This window comes from Drosophila busckii, chromosome 3L (assembly GCF_011750605.1).
Source record: "Drosophila busckii strain San Diego stock center, stock number 13000-0081.31 chromosome 3L, ASM1175060v1, whole genome shotgun sequence".
NCBI lineage: Eukaryota > Metazoa > Arthropoda > Insecta > Diptera > Drosophilidae > Drosophila > Drosophila busckii.
Window position 1 is genome coordinate 19509149 of NC_046606.1, and position 22065 is coordinate 19531213.

The following is a 22065-nucleotide window of genomic DNA, read 5'->3' on the forward strand; positions in this document are numbered from 1 at the left end:
CACGCAGAGGTAAGAATGACTCAACAACGAGCAATATGCTTTCGCCCTTTGCGCATCCAATAGACACGCTCATCGAAGCACGAGTGTGGCTAAACAAGGCTGTGCAGCCCGCTCCCGTCTGCGGCGTCGTAACGACCTAACCAACCAGCGGTAAGAAATTCTAGGAACGTGCAATCCTAAAACAGTTTAGAAGAAACGTTAGAATAATGTTTAGAGTTATCGCAGATTGTAATACTATATTTAATGGCTCTGGAAATCCCAGAAATTCAACTGTCAAATGTGCAGCAAGTTTTAATCAAAAAAAAAAAAAAAAAATTCGTTGATTAGCGTAAAATAAACATATATATGAAATCGAAAATAAAAAGTAAGTAATTTTGCTTAATTTGCTTCAGTGTATTTTCTCCAAATCGATGTGGTTGAATTAAACACATTTACGCACTGATTATACCTCTTTGAAGAAATCGATTCATTTCTCTTCATTAACAATTGACAATTAACAATCGCGCAAACAGGCACTATGACAAGTGTAGACTATCGATCATATACTGACGATTACTTAATGCATTCTGTTGCTAAGCATGTTTCACGCGTAAGGCTCCATGTATATTTTTTTTATTAAATTTTAACAATTTAGTAACTACAAATTGCTTCTCACCCATTAAGGCGTATGCGTTTGTATATGTACTTAGTTGGTTAGACAGTTGGCTAACTAGACCAAAGTCACGCGCTTTACACACCCACTAGCTATTACATACTACTCAACATAATTGCGATAAAGACAAGTTTTATCGAGGATGCGAACTAGTACATATGGTATACACACATATATACCGGGATGTCTGCATTTGAAAATATTTGCTTAAATGCCGCAAACCAAAACTCAGATAGTTGAAGAATGAAATACGAAATATGCAACCAAGGCACACGCACACACAGCTGCGCCCAGTCCAACATCATCCTTCGACTCTGTGCACTGTCAGAGCTATAACCTCACCACACCACGAAGCGCGCAGGCAATGCGCCCGCGAGCCATGGCCATAACAACTTGGGATTCAGCCTCAGTTTGGCTCGGCTTGGTCTTTGTGTAGTGGGTTGGTTTGAAAGCCACTGCGGACGCTGTTGCCAACTAGTACGCGATATTGATGTGCGCAAAATATGCCAAATATCAGTGAACGCCTGCTGGCTGCTGCCTGCTGCCTGTCGATTGAGGTGTGGGAGGGCGGCAATAACAAGATTGCCGCCCATACACTTTACATGTGTATGAATTCTGTTGTGCATAACTGCATGCATATGTATATGTATGTATGTATGCATGTATATGTGTGAGCTGCCAAATCAAGCGCAAGCCCAAAAGTAGCAACAAATAAAATTTTATGCGCTCTGTGAAAAAGTTTTGCCTTTGCATAACGCCAGCAACAATATCAACAACAACAATGCCAAATTTCATGCACAATGCAAAAGTTTCGATTTTATTGTTGGGGTGTAAGCTAAGCGCACGCCGCACGCCATAGTTACAGCACGGCAAACATAGCTAGCTGATGTGTAAGAGACGTGCGTGGCAGTGGAACTCGCTATTGCCGCTGGTTAAGCTGTCTGTTGTTGTTTGTTTTACATTTGACAGCATCAGCAGCAAGCAGGCGGCTGCAAAAAAATTACGCTGTGTACTTTTACGATAATGCAATGTGACGCCAACGTCAACGTTAACGTTAGCATCAACGTCACCGCTTACTGGTGGGCGTCCAAAGGTCAAAAATATTTCCAAATGCCATTTATTGCACTTTTATGCACTTATATGTCTCTCATACAACTGTCAGCTGTGTTACGCATACGCCGCGTTAGACACGCCGCAAGTCACCAATTTTTAAAGTTGAGCAAATTAGCTCAACCAAGATCCAAATTCAATTCACAAACCTCATAAATATTTTATTAAAACTTTTGGCACTTTATATTTCCATTGTGCAAATCTGAATTAATCCTTGAACAAATGATATTACAAATATAGCTACAATTAAATTCAAAACACTTGTAGCTATTTAATAAATTTAAAAAAATTTAATTTTTTAAAACTCTGTTATATACTAACACTCTTGTATTGTGTTTTTTGGGTTTCTCCCAATTCTTGCAACAAGTATTGAGTCTGAGCATGAATGAGTGCTATATGTATTATTATTGTTGATTGGAATAAATGTGCGCTGCGACCTAAAAGATCTATTGTGCCTCCCTCTGGTAGATAAGTAGATAAGGTCCTTTTCAGTCATATTTTGTGCAGAAATGCCAAAATTTGTCCTGCTTTCAAGTTCCTTTTCTTACTAGTGTCTAGGGTGTGGGTCTTACTCTGCAGAGCGCTGGACAGTCCTCCAGTAGGTGCTCTGGAGTTTCATCGTTCTCCAGGCAGATTCTGAATAATGCATCGTCCACAAAATTTTAAGTTGATGGTATATGTTTTGAGCCAGAGAATCGGCAAAAAAGTGCACGCACCACGAAAAACCAAAACGCGTACAAGCCAGAAGTGGTAAGTACTTGTGTGGCGCACAGCACAAGCGAAATTGTGATCCAGCCCACAATGCAAAATTACTTGGGCGTTGAGAAAAATACGCTGAGCAGCATTTTTGTGCGCAGGCATCAAAATTTCCCGAAGAAAAGAACACAAGAAAGGGTCAAAATATTTCTGAAGTGCTTCTGTTTCGGCTACCGTGCTGTCCGCGATCGCCGTCGCTGGCAAATGCAGACAGAGACGGATGAAGCAAGCGATATTGGTTGGTGCTCGCTTATGCATTATCATCTAGCCCGATCGAAACTCAGCGGGACAATTTCCTTTGCCTTTGCATCGGTGTGGTCGGGCATAAAAACACAAGCCGAGACCTTTTCCTCGGAATCTCATTCCTGCGCGTGTGTTTGGTCGAGCTTGACTTGTGCGCCGCACCCAAAGACAAATTTTTTTTGTTTGTGTCACGTGTGCCGTATTTTTTTTTCACCAGAAGTCTGTGCATTTGCGCGTAATGGGGTCCTCACACACATGATTTTCTGGTGTGGCCACCATTGTGCTTAAAAAAGTGCCACATAATTGCCTGCTTCTCCCCCTGAGTTTTAACGCAGTCTACAATGACCCATTAGGAAACCTGTGATTATCCAAAGCGACTTTTTAATCAGACTCAGACAATCAGCGGTAGATTTCTTGTCGTATCCGCAAATAAAATGCCCGGCTCCTTGCGTGTATTTCCGCTTGGAAGATGCTTGCAATTTTTTGTAATGACTCATGGTCCTTAAACCTGGGTCCGCCCCTTTTTCTGTGAGTGACCCATCCGTGTACCACCTAATGGCATTTGTTTTCACATTATTGGTGCTGGATAGGCCTCTCCACTCTGTCTTATGATTGATCTCAGTTTTGAAGAGCTTGGCGAAATTGTATCTTGTTACTGATTCGTCCTGAGGATATTGTGCCAAGAGATTGGATGCGCTCGCTTCCTCCCCTACTGGCCCACTCCCTTGGATTCTAATGTTTGGTCTACAACGTCGTGTGCTCTATTGTCAAAAGCACCCTATATGTCAATGAAGGCGCCGAAGGCAACCCCCTTTGCCTTCACTGAACTTTTGAGTGAGCTCGTGAGCTTTACTAGCGCTGACTCTTTTGATCTGCCTACCCTATTTGCGTGCTGGTTTTTATGTAGTGGATAATCCCCTAAGTACGTGTGTCTTATGTAATTATCCACTACTTTTTCTAGCGTTTTCAGTAGGAAGGAGGTCAGACTTATCGTCCGAAAGTATTTTTTCCCTTTGGGAGGAAGATAACACTGGCAACTCCCCAGGCCCTTGGTATGGTGTGCTATACTACCCCTGGAGCTTTATACGGCTGGAAGTTGCCGGTTGCTCTTCCTTATTTCTTTGTTATAAATTGTGAGCTTGGCAGTATAGCAGTATATCTCATTTATATTGCTTGTTAGAGTTTCTAACTCACTGTTTAAACCTGTTCTAGAATTTTAGTCGACAATTGACTGAAAAGCCAGAATCAGTCCTTCTCGGGTTTCTTATTTTGTTATTGAAGGCTACGCCCTCCTTAATGTCGAATAGAAAATTCTATGATCCGACATTGTTGACTTCAAGGAGACTTTCCAGCCCTCCAGTTGAGTAGGTACTGACCCCTGCTGTTTGGCAGATTTCTGCTGCTGCAGTGGTCCACCAGAGTCTGCACCTCAGATGGCGGTGCCTCCGCATTTTCTCACTGCATTGCCATAGGCGAGCAGTATAATCCCGGGACAATGTACTGTCCATTGCCCAGCCGGCATCCTCGTGGAGGGTTCAACTAGAGGATTTTTGCCAGTCTGAGTGTTATATACAAATACTACTTAATTTAAATTACTTCTATAATTTTAAATATATAGAAGCGTATCTCCGGGTTACTGAAGTGGAGAGAGGTTCATTTCGGAAGTAATTTCTGTATACGCAATTGTGACATTTCTGGCTAATTGTAAGCTTAACTCCTCCGAGCTTTTCCTTCAGTAGTTCATTCTACCATATTGTGCCTATATGGGGCTTGCCGGCGGGATAAATTGAAGTTTGATGCCTTCTTTAGTCAATACTGGTGTAGTAAAATGTTTACCATTTCCCAACATAATGATCCTTGTACATTAGTAGAGGGAAGTCTTGCTGTTCTCCTGCTTCCTCTGATATAAGTTTTTTTTTTTGGGCTTATCGCGTAGGTATTGGTAATTTATAATGTGACGAAGTAAATAATTAAATAATAAAACAAAAATAATAAATTAATAAAATGTAATATATAAAATAATAATTTAATAAAATGTAGGACGATGAGCGCCGATTTTTTCATATTTTGGCGGTGGCGTCTGAGAAAAGGAAAAAAACGGGAGCGGCGTGGAGCAGCAGCGTATATGTGGAAGTCAGGCTGTATGATTCTGTTGGAATTATATGCTTGCTAACTTAGCAACTGTTTATTTTCTCAAACTGACTTTAATTCAATATTGTATTGGCTAATTAAAAATATGATTGCATTTAAGGTAATTATTTATGCAGGTAAAACAACAGTAAATTATGTATAAAGCTAACAATTCATAAAATAATATATGCATTTGACGAAAATAAATAATGATAATCAATAATCATTAGTAAACTTTCAGACTAACTTCTGTTTGTCGTTAATCGCCTTAGCTGGCTTACTGTAAAAGCTCACATACACATATGCATTCCCTGCGTGTAGGTGTAAACATTTCCAGAACATTGGCTACTTATTAAAGTTAACTCTACTCATTTGTTTGATAGCTGCACCCAAGGCTTAGCTCCCATTGAAGACAGACAAATCGCTTGCAATTTAAAGCGCGCTGCCAAGCAACTCAAATTGCAAATGTTGTGGAGTGGCAGTACTTATGTCTATTGCTAGTAGCTGGCAGGATATGGAATGTGTGCTAAGGTAGTTTATACCCACAATTTAGCATTTCGTACGCTCACAGCTGCACTGAAGCGCATACATAGGTTTAACTAATTTGCATATTGTCTGTTGCAATTGCATTTACATTTGCATTGCTGGCAAGCAGCGTGTGGGGAGAGCGCAGAGCAGTGTGCGTTGTCTAATCAACTGCGCTGTTGTTGTGTGTTAATGCAATGAATCGAATCATACAAAGCTAAAAGAAGCGAAGTGTCGAAAAAAAATTCAACTTATCTGACTAGTCTAGACTCCTCTCTCTCTCTCTCTCTCTTCTCGCAGCGACTCGTGCTAATTACTGTGCATATGAAAATGTAATTTTGTTGCAATAAGTAAGCATGTGGCAAGCAAGCCGCAAAGAATGGGCACTGCAGTGATGCCAGGACCACAGTCACACACTGTCCGGCACAAAGGGCTCGGTAATTAAAATTTAAGCTGCTTTAAAACAAATTGTTTGAAAATGTTTCAAATAGCAGCAAGCTAATATATGCAATTACAGTATACTCAACTCTCTGGTAAGTATTGCAGACACCTTGGCAGCTTAAATTGCCACAACGCCATATTTCGAAACGCTTTTGTTACGTATTTCACTTTTATTTTCTTTCTAGTTTTGCATATTTTTTTGCGTAGTCCTTTTGTTGGCCAGGAAACACAACGAACTGCCAAATGGCTTGCGCAAAGCGGAAGAAAAACTAAAACAAATGTCAGGCGTAGTTGACGCGTAGCCACCGGAGCCACAAGCCAAAGTCGCCGTCGCCGCCGACGCCACTTGTAGCACCACACCACGATTAAGGCGGCCTTCTATTCACCCCACCATCTATGGTGGATTCTTTGCGCTTTACTTTTACCCATCCAGGCTGCCAGCGAAATGCAAATGTCATTTGCACAGTTGACACTTGACTCAGCACTTCGCACTGTCCTGGGGCACTTTGGTGTTCACCTGCAAAGCCTCCTCTCACTCTCTTTAAGCTGTTTCCCGCTGCAGTTGTTGCCACAACGATGGGCAGACTCACACACACACAGACAAGCGCATATCAACACATACTATAAAATAAAATAAAAGCTGTGGGGCAAAAAAAGCTACTAATGCTAGCTGAACATGAATAAAGTCGCGTCCCTTTGGGAAGCTGCAGCCGTCGTTGGCATCCGCGTTGTCGTCAGTCTCGTGGTCGTCATTAGGAAGGCAGACGTCAAAGTATGCGCTTTGTTTTTGCGTCAGCGTTGCGTGTTAATAGCCCACACCCCTTGCATATGTAGCCGCTGCATGAGTAAACACTGGGTTCCCACCTGGATAAGCACGTGGCTGCCGCTTGAAGAGAAACACTTTTCACACCATAGTCCATGGAATAATTTCGTAATGAACATTGATATTCTTTCCCACATCGCTCACAATGTCCTTTTTATGTGGAGTTGACTAGCTATGAAGAAATTCGTAAATAATAATGCTGTGTTCAAAAATTAACAATAATCTAATATTAAAAGAAAAATAAACAAGCAGATGGACGTACTTATGAAGTTGATAACATGGCGTATAAGTAATTTATATACTTTATGCCCCAGCGACAAAATTTATAAGTTAAACGAAAGCTCTGTCGCAGCTTTTGTATAAAACAGTACGTTTCAGCCAACAGATGGCGTATTTATAACGATTTTAAAGTTAAATTTATTGTGATAAGAAAATCGCAAATAATTTTGAATTCAAATATGTTATAAAATTAACTGTATTAATACAGAATGTTGTTGTGCTCTTTTAAATAACAAAAATACGTGCTATTTATCTATACATATTTAAAATATTTTATTACAAATAATTAAATATTTGTATATGTATATATATTAATTTGCATCTTGTGAGCGAGTAAATTCCGAGCTTTTATTTGAGATATATTTCTTATGAGGCAAAGCTATGGACTTTCCAGCTGTGATAGTAATAGTAACTAGCTAGTATAATTAAGCAGTTAGCTTTGTTTTACAAGTGTAGTCCCAAATCAGTTACAAGTGCATTGTTTATGAGAGGAGCGTTGAATATTTATATTCAATAGCTCGAGCTAGTAGGCTGAGTTCGACCTCAGTCGCAGTTGCAGTTGAGTTAGCATTCGAACTGCATGTGAAGCCGCAACAAACAGCGGAAAGCGTACACCATATTATAGTCACGTTTACATATGTACAACCAGAACTCGATGCCAGAGTCAAGAGATGATCCAAGCAGGTGGACACTGCAGGGTCATCAGGCTGCTCCACACAATAATTCGTTCTCATCGTCCTCCTCCTCGACTATGACTTTGCCACAGAATATATTCACGAATCCGGCAATACAGCCATCTACCGTCATCAATTTATCGAACTCAACGGATGTGGTCATTGGCCCCATGACGCAGTATCAAGGACCTGTTAGCATCTACTACATGGATGCTAGCATGCAAACAGCCGCAGGTGAGTTCCCAGGTAAGCACTGACAAAAAGTTCAATAGCTATCAATACACTTTGTAATACTTAGTAGATACTCGAGTAATATTCTAATAAATACTTTTTAAACGTACGTACATATATGCAGTGCATATATGCAAGCACAGTGAAAGGTCGATAGGACTAGAACGATGAATTTATAAGCATGCGAATTAAATTAGAAGTGAAAAAGGAAAACAAGAAATGCTAAAGAGGGCTCGAACAGTTTTAAAGTCATGTTAGCAGAAAATTACTGTTGGTTCACCTTATCACAACTGCACTGTACAACAGTGAACTATGTACATTGCGTTACTTCAGAGCTTTGCTCTTTTTTTTTGTTCAACCTCAGAGCTCTTAGCGGCATTAAGTGGTTGGTAAGCAAAAAGAAAATCTTTTGTCGATTGTAAGTGCAAGTAGAGCAGCCTACTTAGCCTTATGAGCTCGATATTTGTAGTACATATGTATTTATTTACTTAAGAGAAAGGCGCATTGGGCATGCACAGCACAAGGCATTGCGCATACGTCACGTTGTCTGGCGACGCGCGCTGCAGTTTAAAAAGCACAAACACACACGTTGACGCAGCTTTGTAAATTGAACGAGTAAAGAGAGAGGGAGAGAGTGAGAGCGAAGAAACGCGTACGCGATATGGCAATTCCGGCAAACAACAACAATGCCGGTCGAACATGACGCAGTCCCAAGGGGCCACCGCCGCCCCCACTGCTGATTATAACAATACGCAAAGCAACATGTCAACGTAGCCAGACTGTAGGGCAGAGAGAGCGAGAGAGCAAGACCTGGGCAAGTTGCTTATTGTGTCCAAGCAGCGGCGTCAGCTGTGCAGCGCTGCGCAACGTTTCAGTTGCTTCTGTGACGGGTTCAGTACCTGAACGGCGGTGGTCGTCGTCGTTGTCATTAAGTCGGACATTGGTCGTTTATCGGTCAAAGGCGTCTACGTGCCACTTGTAAGGCCCCAGCTAAGCTCAGCGCACAGCACAATACCTTTCCAATTTGGAATTGGCAAGTTTGCCAAACGCTCTTGATTATGTTAATTTGTATGATTCAGTACGAAACTGTGGGCATTAGTCATAGAGCAAATAGTGCAAATTAGTTATGAGTGCGCGGCCTGACAGTTAAAATACAAAAACGAAATTAGTTAATTACTGTGTTTGTGTTGTGTGGTGAGCGTCGATAAGAAATTTATTTTCAATTTTCCACCTTTGCTGCCATGAAATTTTGCTCAATGCATGGTGAGCGCACACGCGCGCTCGTCGCAGCCAGAGCGCAACTACAATATATCACAAATAAACAAAACCAAACAAAAAAACAAAAAAAAAAAAAAAAAACAAAAAAAAATAACAAAAAAAAAATAAACAAAATAACAAAAAAAGATCACAAGAACAAAAACAAAAAAAAACAAAAACAAAAACAACAACAAAAACAAAACAAACGAACAAAAAAATAAAAAAAACAAACAAAAAAAAAACAAAAAAAACAAGACATAAAAAAAAAAAAAAACAACAAAAACAAATAAAACTAAAATCAACCAAAAAAGAAAAGAACTATCATACAAAAACATAAAAACAACCACAAAAGCCAGAGCGCAACTACACCCCCTCACCAGCCCCCACCGCAAGTATGCGTCTGCCCGCCCCCAGACAGTGACATCTGTAGTGCTAATCGCTCACATTTTTTCAACTAGGAATCAACAGCAGCAACACCAGCCGCAGCAGCAGTAGCAATAGACAAGACAACGGCAGCTCGGGGCGCGCCAAATCGCGTCGTCTTACACGCAACAGTTTGCTGCTGGGCGTGCTCGTGCTGCTTGTGCTGATTACCGCCATTGTGGTGCTCTATGTGGAACTCCACCGATCTCGTGGCGAGCCAGTTAGCAAAGAAATTTACTTTGGCAACAGCTATGAGGATGGCACGTGTAAGTTCACTGCGTTCACACTCTCCATATAGACTATTCACAAGTTGTGCAGTTCCGAATCTAGGAAACGGTCATCTGGTCATCGAGCGCAATCAATGGGGTGCCTCCGACAACACGCAGAAGCTGCAAGTGCCGCTGCCACATCCCGCGCCCTATGTCCTCATCACGCACATTGGCGTACAGTCCCAGCCCTGCTTCAACATCTACAAGTGCTCCATTAAAATGCGTACCATACAAGACTCGGCCATTGCGGAGAAGAACCTACCCGATATACAGTCGAACTTTTACGTAAGCAACGCCAGCTATTAGCTATTTGCTATTGTTGTGATTGGCACGTTCATTGTCAATTTGAATTTTAATTTTGGATATTTTGCATTCCGTTTTGCGAAATGCGTTGGATTTTTGGCGCAGGTATCCGATGAGGGCAACATATATGTGGGTCGCGGCTGGGACTGGGCTAACACTTATGCCAATCACACACTGGCTATTACCTTTATGGGCGACTATGGACGCTTCACGCCCACCACCAAGCAGCTGGAGGGCGTGCAGTTTCTGCTGGCGCACGCTGTGGCCAACCGGAAATTGGAAGTGGACTACAAGCTGGTGGCACAAAATCAGGTAAAGCAGAGATTATCCATTCAAAACTTGAAATAAATTGAGGTTGGGTTTCTTTTTTGCAGACCAAGAGCACGAAAAGTCCAGGCATATATGTGTATCGAGAAATAAAGAAGTGGCCGCATTTCCATCCCTGCAACATGGAAGAGGCGGGCAAATGTGGCAGTGAATTGGGAATGACCGCCGCATCCTGGAATGGTCATCAGTAGCGGATCATCATCATACTCTAGTCTAGTTGTTAATTAATGCTCTCTACGCATATCTCCTCAAGTAAACCAAATCAAAATGGCAGTGCTTGTCGATATATAATATAAATCTTTTAATTATAAGTATACAACTAAATATAAACCAGCCATTACGATTGTATTGCTGTATATATAAATAAAAGTTTAAAGTAGCTGTGGTTCGTTTGAATTTTGAAACCGGTTTACAGGCAGGCGTGTGCTCTACAGGTGTTTTATTTATAAAGTGCTGGTCGCTGGTAGCTGGAAAGCTCACTCTCTGCGGTTTCAGCTTGTCAACGAGTCTCGCTCTCGCAGTCGCTTTTGAGCGACTTGTTGGCTTTGTTTACTTCGTTTCATTGCGCTTAAAAGCTGGAAATACCCAAGCGCAAACCTATCAGCACACACAGACGGGTTGTAAGTCTACATATATTCATATATGTATGCAACATCATTATCGGCATAACTTGTTGTCATTACTATGGCACACATACACCAGCAGATATATTGATGCTGTTTTGTTTTTTTAGTTGTTTCACTTGTTTTTGTTGCTTTCGTTGAGAGTTAATTAAAAACTGTATACCATTAAATTTCCACTGATAAGTTACAGCTCACTCACACACACACATTGGTACATTCAGTTGACTATACTGCTCGGCGCCTATTCCAAATACACATTTACTTCAAATTCAGATGGCTGCTTGATGACCTCAGTTAACAAATTGCAGCTGCTTATCAGCGCTCAATAAAGCGCGAATTTTATGCAAACTTTGAGTTGAAAATTTGCAATAATTTTTCACAATTACGCCCCACATAGCTTAGCTTTTAAATGCGCCTACAAAATTCCAAATTTTGACATATAATGGCACTCGACGCACCTCAGGCAAACACTTCCATTCTAAGAATTGTTTTGTTGTTTATTTTAAAATGGCTCGCAGTAGACAAGAGAAAGAAAGAAACAAAACAAAGCTGTACAAGTATATGTGCATATTGAGCGTGTGTTTGTGATTTTCGTTGTTTATAAGTTGAGCAAACAACACAAAATATTAAGTCTAAATATAATCAAGTAGGTAAAAGTCAGGTGGTGGTCTGGAACAATCTAACCTAACGAACGAAGCGACCCAAAACTGAACGCTGAAATAATTTAAAGCACCATAGAACCCACAGTAACCGGGAACAGGTTCCATTAACTAGATATTTGATTAGAAAGCAGGTAAAGAATGTCCAGAGATGTTCTGCTTATCAGTATGACGCAGTGGTTTTCCCAAACTGGCGGACAACTAGTAAGAGTTCCAACGAAATGCCCAATTACGCTAATTACACTGCACTGTATACATAATTTCCCTTTAAAACAAACACATTTTTGGCACAAATACTATTACTAAACGTAACTGGAAAACCCAGCAATTAATTACATTTATAGCTTAAATAAAAAACAACAGCCAAACTAGTAAAGCGAACAATTTTTCATTTTGATTTCTGCTAGCTCTGTTTACTATTTGCGCTCTCAGACGTTTTGGCTCGCCCTGGCGCTCTAGCGCTCTCGATCTCTATCTCTACAGCATATTCTCTCACTTGCAGTGCCCTATTAGGGGGAGCAGTGGAGATAGCAGAGAGGCAGCTGTAAACGCACGGGGTTCCAGCTTGTCAGCTCGCAACGCGTTTTTTGATCGACGCTCAGTTGATTGGAGTCTCTCGAACGCGTCGCTGCTCAGTGAATTCGATTCCGGCGCGTGCATACTTAAACTCGTATAAATATTCAAATTCCGCGTATATAGTATAAATACTTACATATATGCATAACTGTTTGTGTAATGACAGTGGTTTGTTTGCACTGAATACTTTGGAAATATAAAACAAAAAGGCTACAAATAGTTTTTAGTGTATAAAAAATTGTTCTTACGCGCTTTTCACGGTAATTAAAACTAAAATAGTCCAAAAGATTTATTTGTGTTGAAAATTAATAAAATTTATACAGTGGAGTGAAAAAAGAAGAAGAAAAGTCTTATTACAACAAAATTATAATTTTACAATGGTAAAAAAAGCCGATATTGTGTTTAATTTTAATATTTACAGTTCGTAGACAGCTACACTTTAAATGATAATTGCTTGAGCACATGAAATCGTAAAGCAGAACTCGGGAATATTATACTATTATTATTATTAGTTGCCAGACAAGGCTCAGTAAGCACACAAACACACAGACAAAGACACGAATCGAACTCGGTGCGCATGTGTTGGTGACAATGGCTGCCGCTCAAATGCCGGCGCTTGTATTGGTGAGCTTCAGAGACGCACCGCGACGTCGCTAGTTGCGCTTGATTGTCGATTGTGAGGGAAGTTAGGCTCTCGTTGTTATCATAGCTTGAGTGCTATGTCTCTCGCTCTCTTTGCGCCAGCTCTAATGAGCGCCCCTCTTATCGTGCACTTTTCTAAAGCTCACCTGAGTTATTTGCACTTTGAGCCCATATTTTATCGAAATTCTGAGAACGCTACAACTTCACCATAAAGACCTTCCATTGTTATGCTCCGACCTAGCCATGAACCACGAAACTGAAAATTTCTGCAGACCCAATAATGTTTGCTAAACATCTTTAATTCAGTTCGAACTTTACCCTTGAGCATTTATATTATTTGTGCATTAACGCGGTTCTTGGAATGCAATTTTATAAGCGTCTACCTAAATTATGCATTCGCATAACTGAATAATAAATAATTTACACACGAAAAGCCTTCCGATTCAGTGATTGTTTAGAACTGTGTTTACATATAAATAAACTTTGAGTTTATAATATTATTTGCAAATATTTTTATAGAATATTTCCATTCAAATCAATTCAATAGGAATTGCAGGAATTAAATTGGATTTCGAGTAGAGCTTCCACAATTAAACAGTGAAAATTTCAACCATTTCAACAGATAAGCATAAGCGACAACAGAAAACTATACTATTGTCCTAGGGCAACTATAGTTTTAGCTAATCAGAATATATTTAGCTTATGACTTCAGAATTATTTTCTGTTCTAACAAAGCTTGAAAGATAATTACATGAACTAATTGTAAGTACTTATCAGAAATTGTCCAAGGCAATTATATGTACTAGTCTGCGACTAACCGCAATCCACTTATCAATTCCAGCATATATACGTGCATAACTGAATCTTAAGCCAATACAAATGTATCTTTACTGAATGACTCAAGCGAAATAATAATAATGTGCTAAGTGCTAATAAATTGAATTCAATGCAACAAACGAAACCTCACCAAAACATGAAACGAAAACAAGTGGACAGGTTAAAGTTGGGCCGCCACCAAACATTTAAATACACTATTGACTAGTGTCCGCTGCAGAACACACGCATGCACTCGACAACACATACTATACAATACAGCTAACGCGCCACAGTCTCGTTTTCGCCTGTAGCCGTCAGCAGCGACGCCGTGTCGCTGATCCGTCGGCAGCGGACGTTGAATGGCGGCGCAGCAGTGCACCCCGCGTCTATATTGAAAAATTTTGAAATGTGAATAATTCCTAAGTTTTTTATCCGATCGTTCTGAAATTTCACAATCGGTCGAAAACATGAATAGGCAATTTTGTGATTTATTTCAGATTTCTTTACGACCTAATATCGTTTTTTTTCGATTTGCGGGGAAGGGGGGAGGAAATAAAAAAAAAAAAAAAATAAGAAGCAGAGCAATGGATATAGGAGGACCTACATACCAAATTTGGTGCTCTAGCTCTTATAGTTGTGAGGAAAACGCACTCATACAGACGGACAGACGGACAGCGGACGGACGGACAGACGGACATGGCCTTATCGACTCAGCTCGTCGAACTGATCAAGAATATATATACTTTATGGGGTCTGCCACGCCTCATTCTCCCTTTTACATACATTTGAGCAACTTCATAATACCTTTTTTCCATTTTTTACAAAATGTCAAAGTGTTGTATAAAAAGAACAAGCAAGCTTTGACTCTTCGTAAACATTGCTCAAGGTGGCAGTTAGCAAACTGTACAGTGGCCAAAAAAGCAAAACCTTTTTTATACCATTATCGTTAAACGTAGCCATTATCAGTATTTCAAGCAAACGGAGCAACAAATTTACGTAAATTTACTTGCAGATGCTCACGATGTGATATTTGCTCAGCGCAGGAAACTAATCAAATCTCATTCTGACAAAATGTTGGCTCGTGCATAGATGTGGAGTGAGCAGTCATTTGCATTAAATTAAATAAGCAAACAAGTTTTTAAAGGCTGGCGAAAAATGTATTTTCACAATGATACGGATATAAATACGAATGGCAATTCCAATTCAAATATACACATTATAAACAGAACGAGTGGTAAAAATTGCAGCACATCGTCAACAGATTCTGGCGTCAGCTTGGTTGATAATGCAGCCACATATCGAGCAGGGCCAACGACCAAAGATAATGGTTACAAGAGCGAAGAAGAGGAAACAAAGAAAAAACCAGAGGCGGAAGACAAATCACAACGTATCAGCATTGAAGTCGAGGCAACAGTGAGCCTCAAGAGGGCAAATGAAGCCAGCAGCAAGAGCACAAAATCAAAATCATCACCCGCCCTCTCCATACGCAGCACAACGATCTCCATTGTGTCCATTGATGAGAATGCCATCGATTCCAGCTGCATTGACAGCGACTCGGAGGCAGAAGCCGATGGCGGCTACACGGTCCATAAACTGGGCCAACAGATCGAGTACCCGCCACAGAGTCCTGACCTAACGCACCTTAACAAGGGACTCACGGTGATCAGTCGGCAAGTGACGCCCAGCGCGAACGGCCCTCAAGCTCCTAATGTCGTTGCCCAGCAGCTGCTCAATGGCCATTTGAATCTGGCGACGCCTACAAGTCCATCAGCGCCACAGCAGATCGGCAGCATTGCGCTGTCCAACACCACAGATGTCACATTTGGCGACAAGCATTTCTACGAGGGACCCGTCACGATACAACAGTTTCTGATTGACAATCGGGAGAAATGGAAATCAGCCGACGGCGATGAGCTGGCTGGCCATGATAATCCTGGCTTCAATCAACATGCAACGTCTAACGGCAACACTACAGGTAAGTCAACATTGCAAACGACTTCCAGTGATAGTCTTGTCTGTTTTTAGGGTATTTAATTGCGCCACATTTGCGCATCTGTTTGCCTTCACCTTGTCTGTATTATTTATTGTGTGGGTGGCTGGTGCAAAATTATTGTTTACCTAGGCGGTATTTTAGCTTGAGAGCAAAAAGAGAAATTGCGGTTAAAACCACTAGATTTTCTGAATATGTATGGTATTTTATTATCAGTTATTTGAAATGTATTCAAGGTCTAATGCTCGATAATTCTCAGCACCCACATTCCGCATACGCAGCATGTGTCGAAGCAAAAGACTCATAAATCAATCGAATCATTCCCAGATACATAGCATACACATATAAGCACAGACCAAACAACTTCAGCTGTCTAAAGAAATGTTTACTTGAATGAATTTTACAATTGGCATAAAATAATTTGATTTAGAAAACAATTGCCAACAGCAGGAAACATCTACGACAGCTAGTAGTCAATGGAATTATAGGAATTGAGTTGTACTTCCCCTCAGTTTAGCACAAGCCTTCAGCTAGGGGGACTTTTGCTTGGCATATGTGCATTAATTAATTTCTCAAAGTGCAAAATATAGCACGCACTTGTTTATATACAACAAATGATAGCAGAATATACGAAAAAAGAACCCTACACATGTATAGGAAAGCTAGATTTTGTCGATTGGCTGCGAAATTGCAGTCGTCTTTAGTCAGTTCCCCAAGAAATGTCGAGCAGCGCGCAACAATTTTGCCAAAAGTGCCGAGAGTTTGTACAAGCCGAATTAATTCAGTGTGTACACCAGTGTGGCACTGTCCTCCATCGTCGATGTTGTGGCCTAAGTATAGATCAAGTAAAGATTATTGAGCTGTTGCCAAATATCAGCTGGAGCTGTGATAATTGTCTTCAGCAGCGTCAGCCTATTCTGAAACTGGAACTGCTATTTAGACAGCATGAGAAGCGGTTAGAGATATTAGAGCACGAGTTAGGCAGACGAAACTGTTAGTTGTGCCAATTAACTTACATAATAAACATAATATTAAGTGTGAACATTTTATTTGTTGTTGCAGATGGCAAGCTAAATGAATCCTCAAAGACACCAACTCTTTGTCCATATCTGCCTCAATCAACCAGTCGCAAGGCAATTGTCATAACGGCTGCATTGGTGTTGCTTACCGTTATCCTGGCCGCGATATTGGCAACTACCACAGACCTTTTTGGCAAGACTTTGCATAAAAGTAAGCTTGGTGACGGCGACGATTCCAGACTCAATATTCCAATCAATTCAACAATAGGTACAGTGTTGTCGCAATATAAACGCTACATTGGCTTACATCTTTATGTACTACTTCGCCCTAACACGCATACATCATGAGGCTGATCGATTAACACAATACTAACTACTAACACATGTATCGAGAAACATTTGTACTGTCGGTTATCGCATTTACGGGCAAAAGTAAAGTGTAAAGTGTTTTCAAATCAAAGTGTCGCCTTAGTTAAATTGAATGGAATATGAAGGTGAATCGCAGTGGTGACTCTGATATAATTTTTCAATAATAAACACAATTTCCCGCCCTAGAATCCTTGGTGTTAATCAGTGTTAAGGACTGGGGCGGTCGACCGGCTTCTGGTAAACTGACACGTTTAGCTCTGCCCGTGCAACGCGTCATCATTTCACACACCGCCGGCGAAGGCTGCGAGACTCAGGTAAGCTTAACATCTAATATCCCAAATACCCAAACGTTCTGCATATTGTATGTGTTTTAAGGAAGTCTGTGCGGAACGCGCACGCGTTGTGCAGAACTTTCACATGGATAGCTGGAATTGGGATCATATTGGCTACAACTTTCTCATTGGAGGCGATGGGAATGTCTATGAGGGACGTGGCTGGGACTATCAAGGCGCGCACACCAAGGGCTATAACAATGGCAGCTTGGGAATCTCCTTTATTGGCACCTTTCTAAAAGAACATCCATCGGAGGGCCAACTGATTGCATGCCAGCTGTTGCTCGAGGAAGCTGTACGCCTAAGGAAGCTAACACCCGACTATAGGCTGTACGGTCATCGGCAGCTCAGTGCCACCGAAAGTCCCGGTGAAGTGCTCTATAATATAATAAAGACCTGGCCACATTGGACAGACAAAACTCTTTAGTCCTTACTGAATATTATTGTTATTATAATTATATAAGTTGTAAGTTTGTTTTAAGCCTAAAAATAAAGGGTTACAATTTAAATACTACTAAAGTGTACCTTAGCTTACAACATCATTCCCATTGCCGTCTAAGCGCGTTTTCATTACTGTGCTGTCAAAAGTGTTGTGAAGTGCTCTATTGTCAAGTTGAGTTGAATGGAATATGAATATATAACCACATTACTATACATTACTTATGCACGTATGTATCTACTCTCGATGCACGCTTCTGTATGTGTTGTCTTCATGTTCCCTTGCTAACTCATCAACTAATCTAACTCTCTTTACGCAGCTAATGATACTAAGCTAGTTGTACTGAACCTGGGAGATTACGGTGGTCGCCTCTCTCGCTCCAATCTTGAGAAGCTAGAGTTGCCCGTGAAGCGTGTTATAATAGCGCACTCTGTAACCGAGGGTTGCGATACTCAGGTGGGTTCCTACCCATTCTATTTGCAAACAATGTAAATTATTTTGTATTCATTTTATTTTATTTTTTAGGATGTATGCTCATATCGAGCTCGCGTCATACAGGCGCATCACATGGACATTCAGGAGTACGATCAAGTGGGCTATAACTTTATGATTGGTGGCGACGGATGCGTTTATGTGGGTCGTGGTTGGGACTTTATTGGTGCGCACACGTTCAAGTATAACAGCAACAGCATTGGCATTGGCTTTATTGGAAACTTCAATAAAATTTCTCCTACGCCTGCTCAGCTCAAAGCCTGTCAGCTGCTTATGGCTGAGGGCGTGCGTCTCAAAAAGCTAACAGAGGACTACAAGATCTACGGGCATCGTCAACTGATCGCCACAGAAAGTCCCGGTGATAAGCTCTACAATATAATCAAAACGTGGCCACACTTCGCAAAGCAGTAGTGAATTTTTAAATTTAGAGTGCAGTAGTGAATTTTTAAATTTAGAGTATGAGCTCAAACATGTATTATCGAACTTAAATAAATTTATTTGCGAAACTATCGACTCTGGTTTAACTAAAAAGCGCATTTCATTCACCTGCTTCAACCTCTCACTTATTCACTATCGTATTAACTGCCAAAGCTAATAACTATTTATTCTTTTTACAGATAAGGATAACTTTGGCGGTGGCTTGGTGCTAAGATATGTTCCGCGTGCGGTTTGGCTGGCGCAGCCAGCACAGAAGGATTTGCCAAAACTCTCGCTGCCCGTGCCATTCGTCATAGTCTTGCCCACAAACTCCGAGAATTGCAGCACGCAGGCGCAGTGTGTGTTTAGAGTGCGATTCCTGCAGACTTTCAACATTGAATCGCAGCAAAGGGATGACATAACCTATAATTTTCTTATTGGCGGTGACGGCAATGTCTATGTGGGTCGCGGCTGGGATCATGTGGGAGCTCACATGCAGGGCTATAATACCCGCAGTCTGAGCTTTGCCTACATCGGCGCCTTTCGGCATCAGCGACCGTCGGACAAACAGCTCAGCGTCACACGCCTGCTGCTTGAAGATGGGGTTAACCTTGGCAAGCTTGCGCCCAACTATAAGCTGGTTGGCGCCAGCACGCTCGAGCCCACGATCACCGAATACAATGCGGAGCTGCTGTACCAGAGCTTCGGCAATTGGACCCACTGGGCTATTTCATAAGAGCTACCATATAAGTACAAGCAAACAAACAATAGTCACGAATAATTGTTAGCTTTGACAAGTGTCATAATTCAGTAAGTTAGACTAAGGCGTTTACAAGTTGTGATATTATTAACAAACATAACTCTTAAAATAAAAACCAATTTACTCGTACTCTTTACTTATTCTTATTCTATGTCTGCGGGAGGGTTTTCTAACTTATAATCTGCTGTGAGTCATAGATCATGATCTCGAAAACGTAATCTACTCTTAATTCGACAACACAACACGAGACATGTTTCGGTGTGTATACTTGATACAATTTATGCAGCACTTTGGTATTGCGCATATTGATGACACAGTACTCGATTGGCGGGTTTCAGACGTAAATGAGCCCTGTTAATCATAATCGAGCATCAGCACGAGGTATTACACTAATGGTAATAAAAATAGGAATATTTAAAAACAAGCAATTTGCTTAAATTTTTACATTTATACATTATTATAATGTTACCGAGTCCTGCAGGCAATGGCGTACCAGACAAGGCGTGGCAGCCACCGTTTGTTACACTTGAAACAAGGTAAAGTAACAACCGGCACAAGTAATGCAAAGTTGACAACTATTCCAAGCTCGTACAGAAGCTGCTTGTTCTGCTGCTGCGCATTTGGGCACGGGGGTTTTTGTTTTGCTTTTTATAGCAGTTTAAAAAAAGCAACAACAACTAAGAAGAGTAAACATTCACCAGTAGAAGTTTATCAACAAATTACTTTGCCTCAGTTCAAAACAAGCAACCGGCTTGGCAAGACGACACGTGAAGATCGCAATAAACACGCGCCTGAATTGAGTCATGTCGAAGCCCCAGGCAACTCCAACACAAAATGAAGCACAAGCCGCGCATACAAATGTGAATGAGCGGAGGGGCTTGGTCTGGGTCTGTGGAATTCTCCTGGTGCTGGTGGCTACTGCGGCCGCTTACTTTGTTTGGGTGTTAAGTATGGGAATTCCGTCAAACTTTGTTAGCTTCGCGTTAATAGATAAATTATTTCAGCCCAAAATACTGTTGTTGCTAGCAACGGCTTGCGCATTCTTGATCGCAGCGAGTGGATGGGGGAGCCCCCAAGTGGATACCAACATTTGGTAACTCCAGTGTACAACGTTATTATACATCACACCGCCACAGAGGGATGCGAAAGCGAGGTAAGGTTTTATAAAACAAAAATAATATTCATATATAGCAATAACTTGTTTTTTGTATTTTAAATGAGATGGTATATTATATATTTAAGAATCGACATTTACGTAAAAGAATTTAATTCATAAGGAACTGTTTTCAGTATGTTATGAAAACGCAATGGATAAAGTTTGTCTTTCCCTTCAATTTTCTTATTTTTCTTTTTATTTTAGTGTATAATCAAAATACCAAATATCTTATAACGTCACTCTATTCCTATTTTCTAGGCGCTTTAGAGGGTCTTTAATTTCAGGTTCTTCAGTGTGTTAATGTTTATATCTACAATATTTTAGTGAAACAATATGTTGATAACTTCTATTGTTCTATAATTCCTTTTTATTTGTATTTGCTTGCAGGACGTTTGCATTTTCCGCACGAGAACGATACAGAATTTTCACATGAACTCTTTGGGGTTTACGGACATTGGGTATAACTTTCTTGTTGGCGGCGATGGGCAAGTGTACGTGGGACGTGGCTGGCATGCTCAGGGCCAGCATGTGCGGGGCTACGGGGCTGTGTCCATTAGCATTGCCTTCATTGGCACTTTTGTGAATGTGAAGCCGGCTGAGCAGCAAGTACAGGCAGCCAAGCGACTAATGGAGGAAGGAGTGCGACTGCATAAGCTGCATACGGACTACCACATTTATGCGCATAGACAACTAAGCGCCACCGAAAGTCCTGGCGAGAAACTCTTTACGTTGATGCAGCACTGGCCGCGCTGGTCGGAGAATGTGACAAAGCGTAAGCTTAGTTAAGGCGCCTATTTGCAAGTTTGCTATTGACCAGTACGTTTGTGTTTTCAGTGCGTGAACTCAATAACGAGCCGCTGAGGTTTGTCACACGAGATGCTTGGCTGGCTCAGCCATCAGTGCAGCCCATTAAGGCCTTGGCGCTACCTGTAAAAAACGTGCGCTATGTGTCAACAGCAACGGAATCCTGCCGAACACAAGCAATGTGTACATTAAGAGTGCGTTTCTTACAAGCCCTTCACATCGAGAGCCACAGTAAAAAGGACATTAACTACAATTTTTTGGTTGGCGGCGATGGTAATGTCTACGTGGGCAGAGACTGGGATTATGCCTGTGAAAAATTTACGTCGGAGGAGACGTCATTCGAGGGCTTGCTGGTGGGCTTTGTGGGCAATTCGTCTGTTACGCCTAGCCAGATGAGTGTGGCAAAGGAGCTGCTAACGCGTGGCATCAAGTTGGGCAAGTTGCACGAGCATTATCAACTGATTGATGAGCTCAAGTAGTCAAGATCACATAATAATTTTAAAAGTTGTACAGCTTGCCAATTTAACG

The 22065-nt window shown here is 41.1% G+C and overlaps 3 protein-coding genes across 9 annotated transcripts; all 3 read left to right on the plus strand.

The window, feature by feature from the left end:
- The first annotated feature begins 7523 nt into the window (after positions 1-7523).
- LOC108598570 (peptidoglycan-recognition protein LA) lies at positions 7524-10796 on the plus strand. Of its 2 annotated transcripts, none has more exons than XM_017985255.2 (5): positions 7524-7879; positions 9580-9810; positions 9863-10098; positions 10222-10428; positions 10491-10796. In XM_017985255.2, the coding sequence occupies exons 1-5, from the start codon at positions 7597-7599 to the stop codon at positions 10632-10634; spliced, it is 1101 nt and encodes a 366-aa protein (XP_017840744.2). In that variant the 5' UTR covers positions 7524-7596; the 3' UTR covers positions 10635-10796. The 2 variants fall into 2 exon arrangements, with proteins under 2 accessions (XP_017840744.2, XP_017840745.2); XM_017985256.2 differs by having other exon boundaries at positions 7524-7867.
- A 1538-nt stretch (positions 10797-12334) lies between these two features.
- On the plus strand, positions 12335-19698 carry LOC108600515 (peptidoglycan-recognition protein LC). 6 transcript variants are annotated; one of them, XM_017988157.2, is made up of 5 exons: positions 12642-12681; positions 14772-15734; positions 16812-17036; positions 18228-18364; positions 18434-18822. In XM_017988157.2, exons 2-5 carry the CDS (start codon positions 14915-14917, stop codon positions 18809-18811), a joined length of 1560 nt encoding a protein of 519 aa, XP_017843646.2. In that variant the 5' UTR covers positions 12642-12681; positions 14772-14914; the 3' UTR covers positions 18812-18822. The 6 variants fall into 6 exon arrangements, with proteins under 6 accessions (XP_017843645.2, XP_017843646.2, XP_017843648.2 ...); XM_017988159.2 differs by having other exon boundaries at positions 16812-16979; XM_017988160.2 differs by lacking the exons at positions 18228-18364; positions 18434-18822 and adding exons at positions 17324-17451; positions 17513-18173 and having other exon boundaries at positions 16812-16979.
- A 632-nt stretch (positions 19699-20330) lies between these two features.
- On the plus strand, positions 20331-22048 carry LOC108598948 (peptidoglycan-recognition protein LF). The gene is made up of 4 exons (XM_017985717.2): positions 20331-20525; positions 20582-20730; positions 21121-21505; positions 21568-22048. The coding sequence occupies exons 1-4, from the start codon at positions 20381-20383 to the stop codon at positions 22014-22016; spliced, it is 1128 nt and encodes a 375-aa protein (XP_017841206.1). The 5' UTR covers positions 20331-20380; the 3' UTR covers positions 22017-22048.
- The last annotated feature ends 17 nt before the right edge of the window (positions 22049-22065 follow it).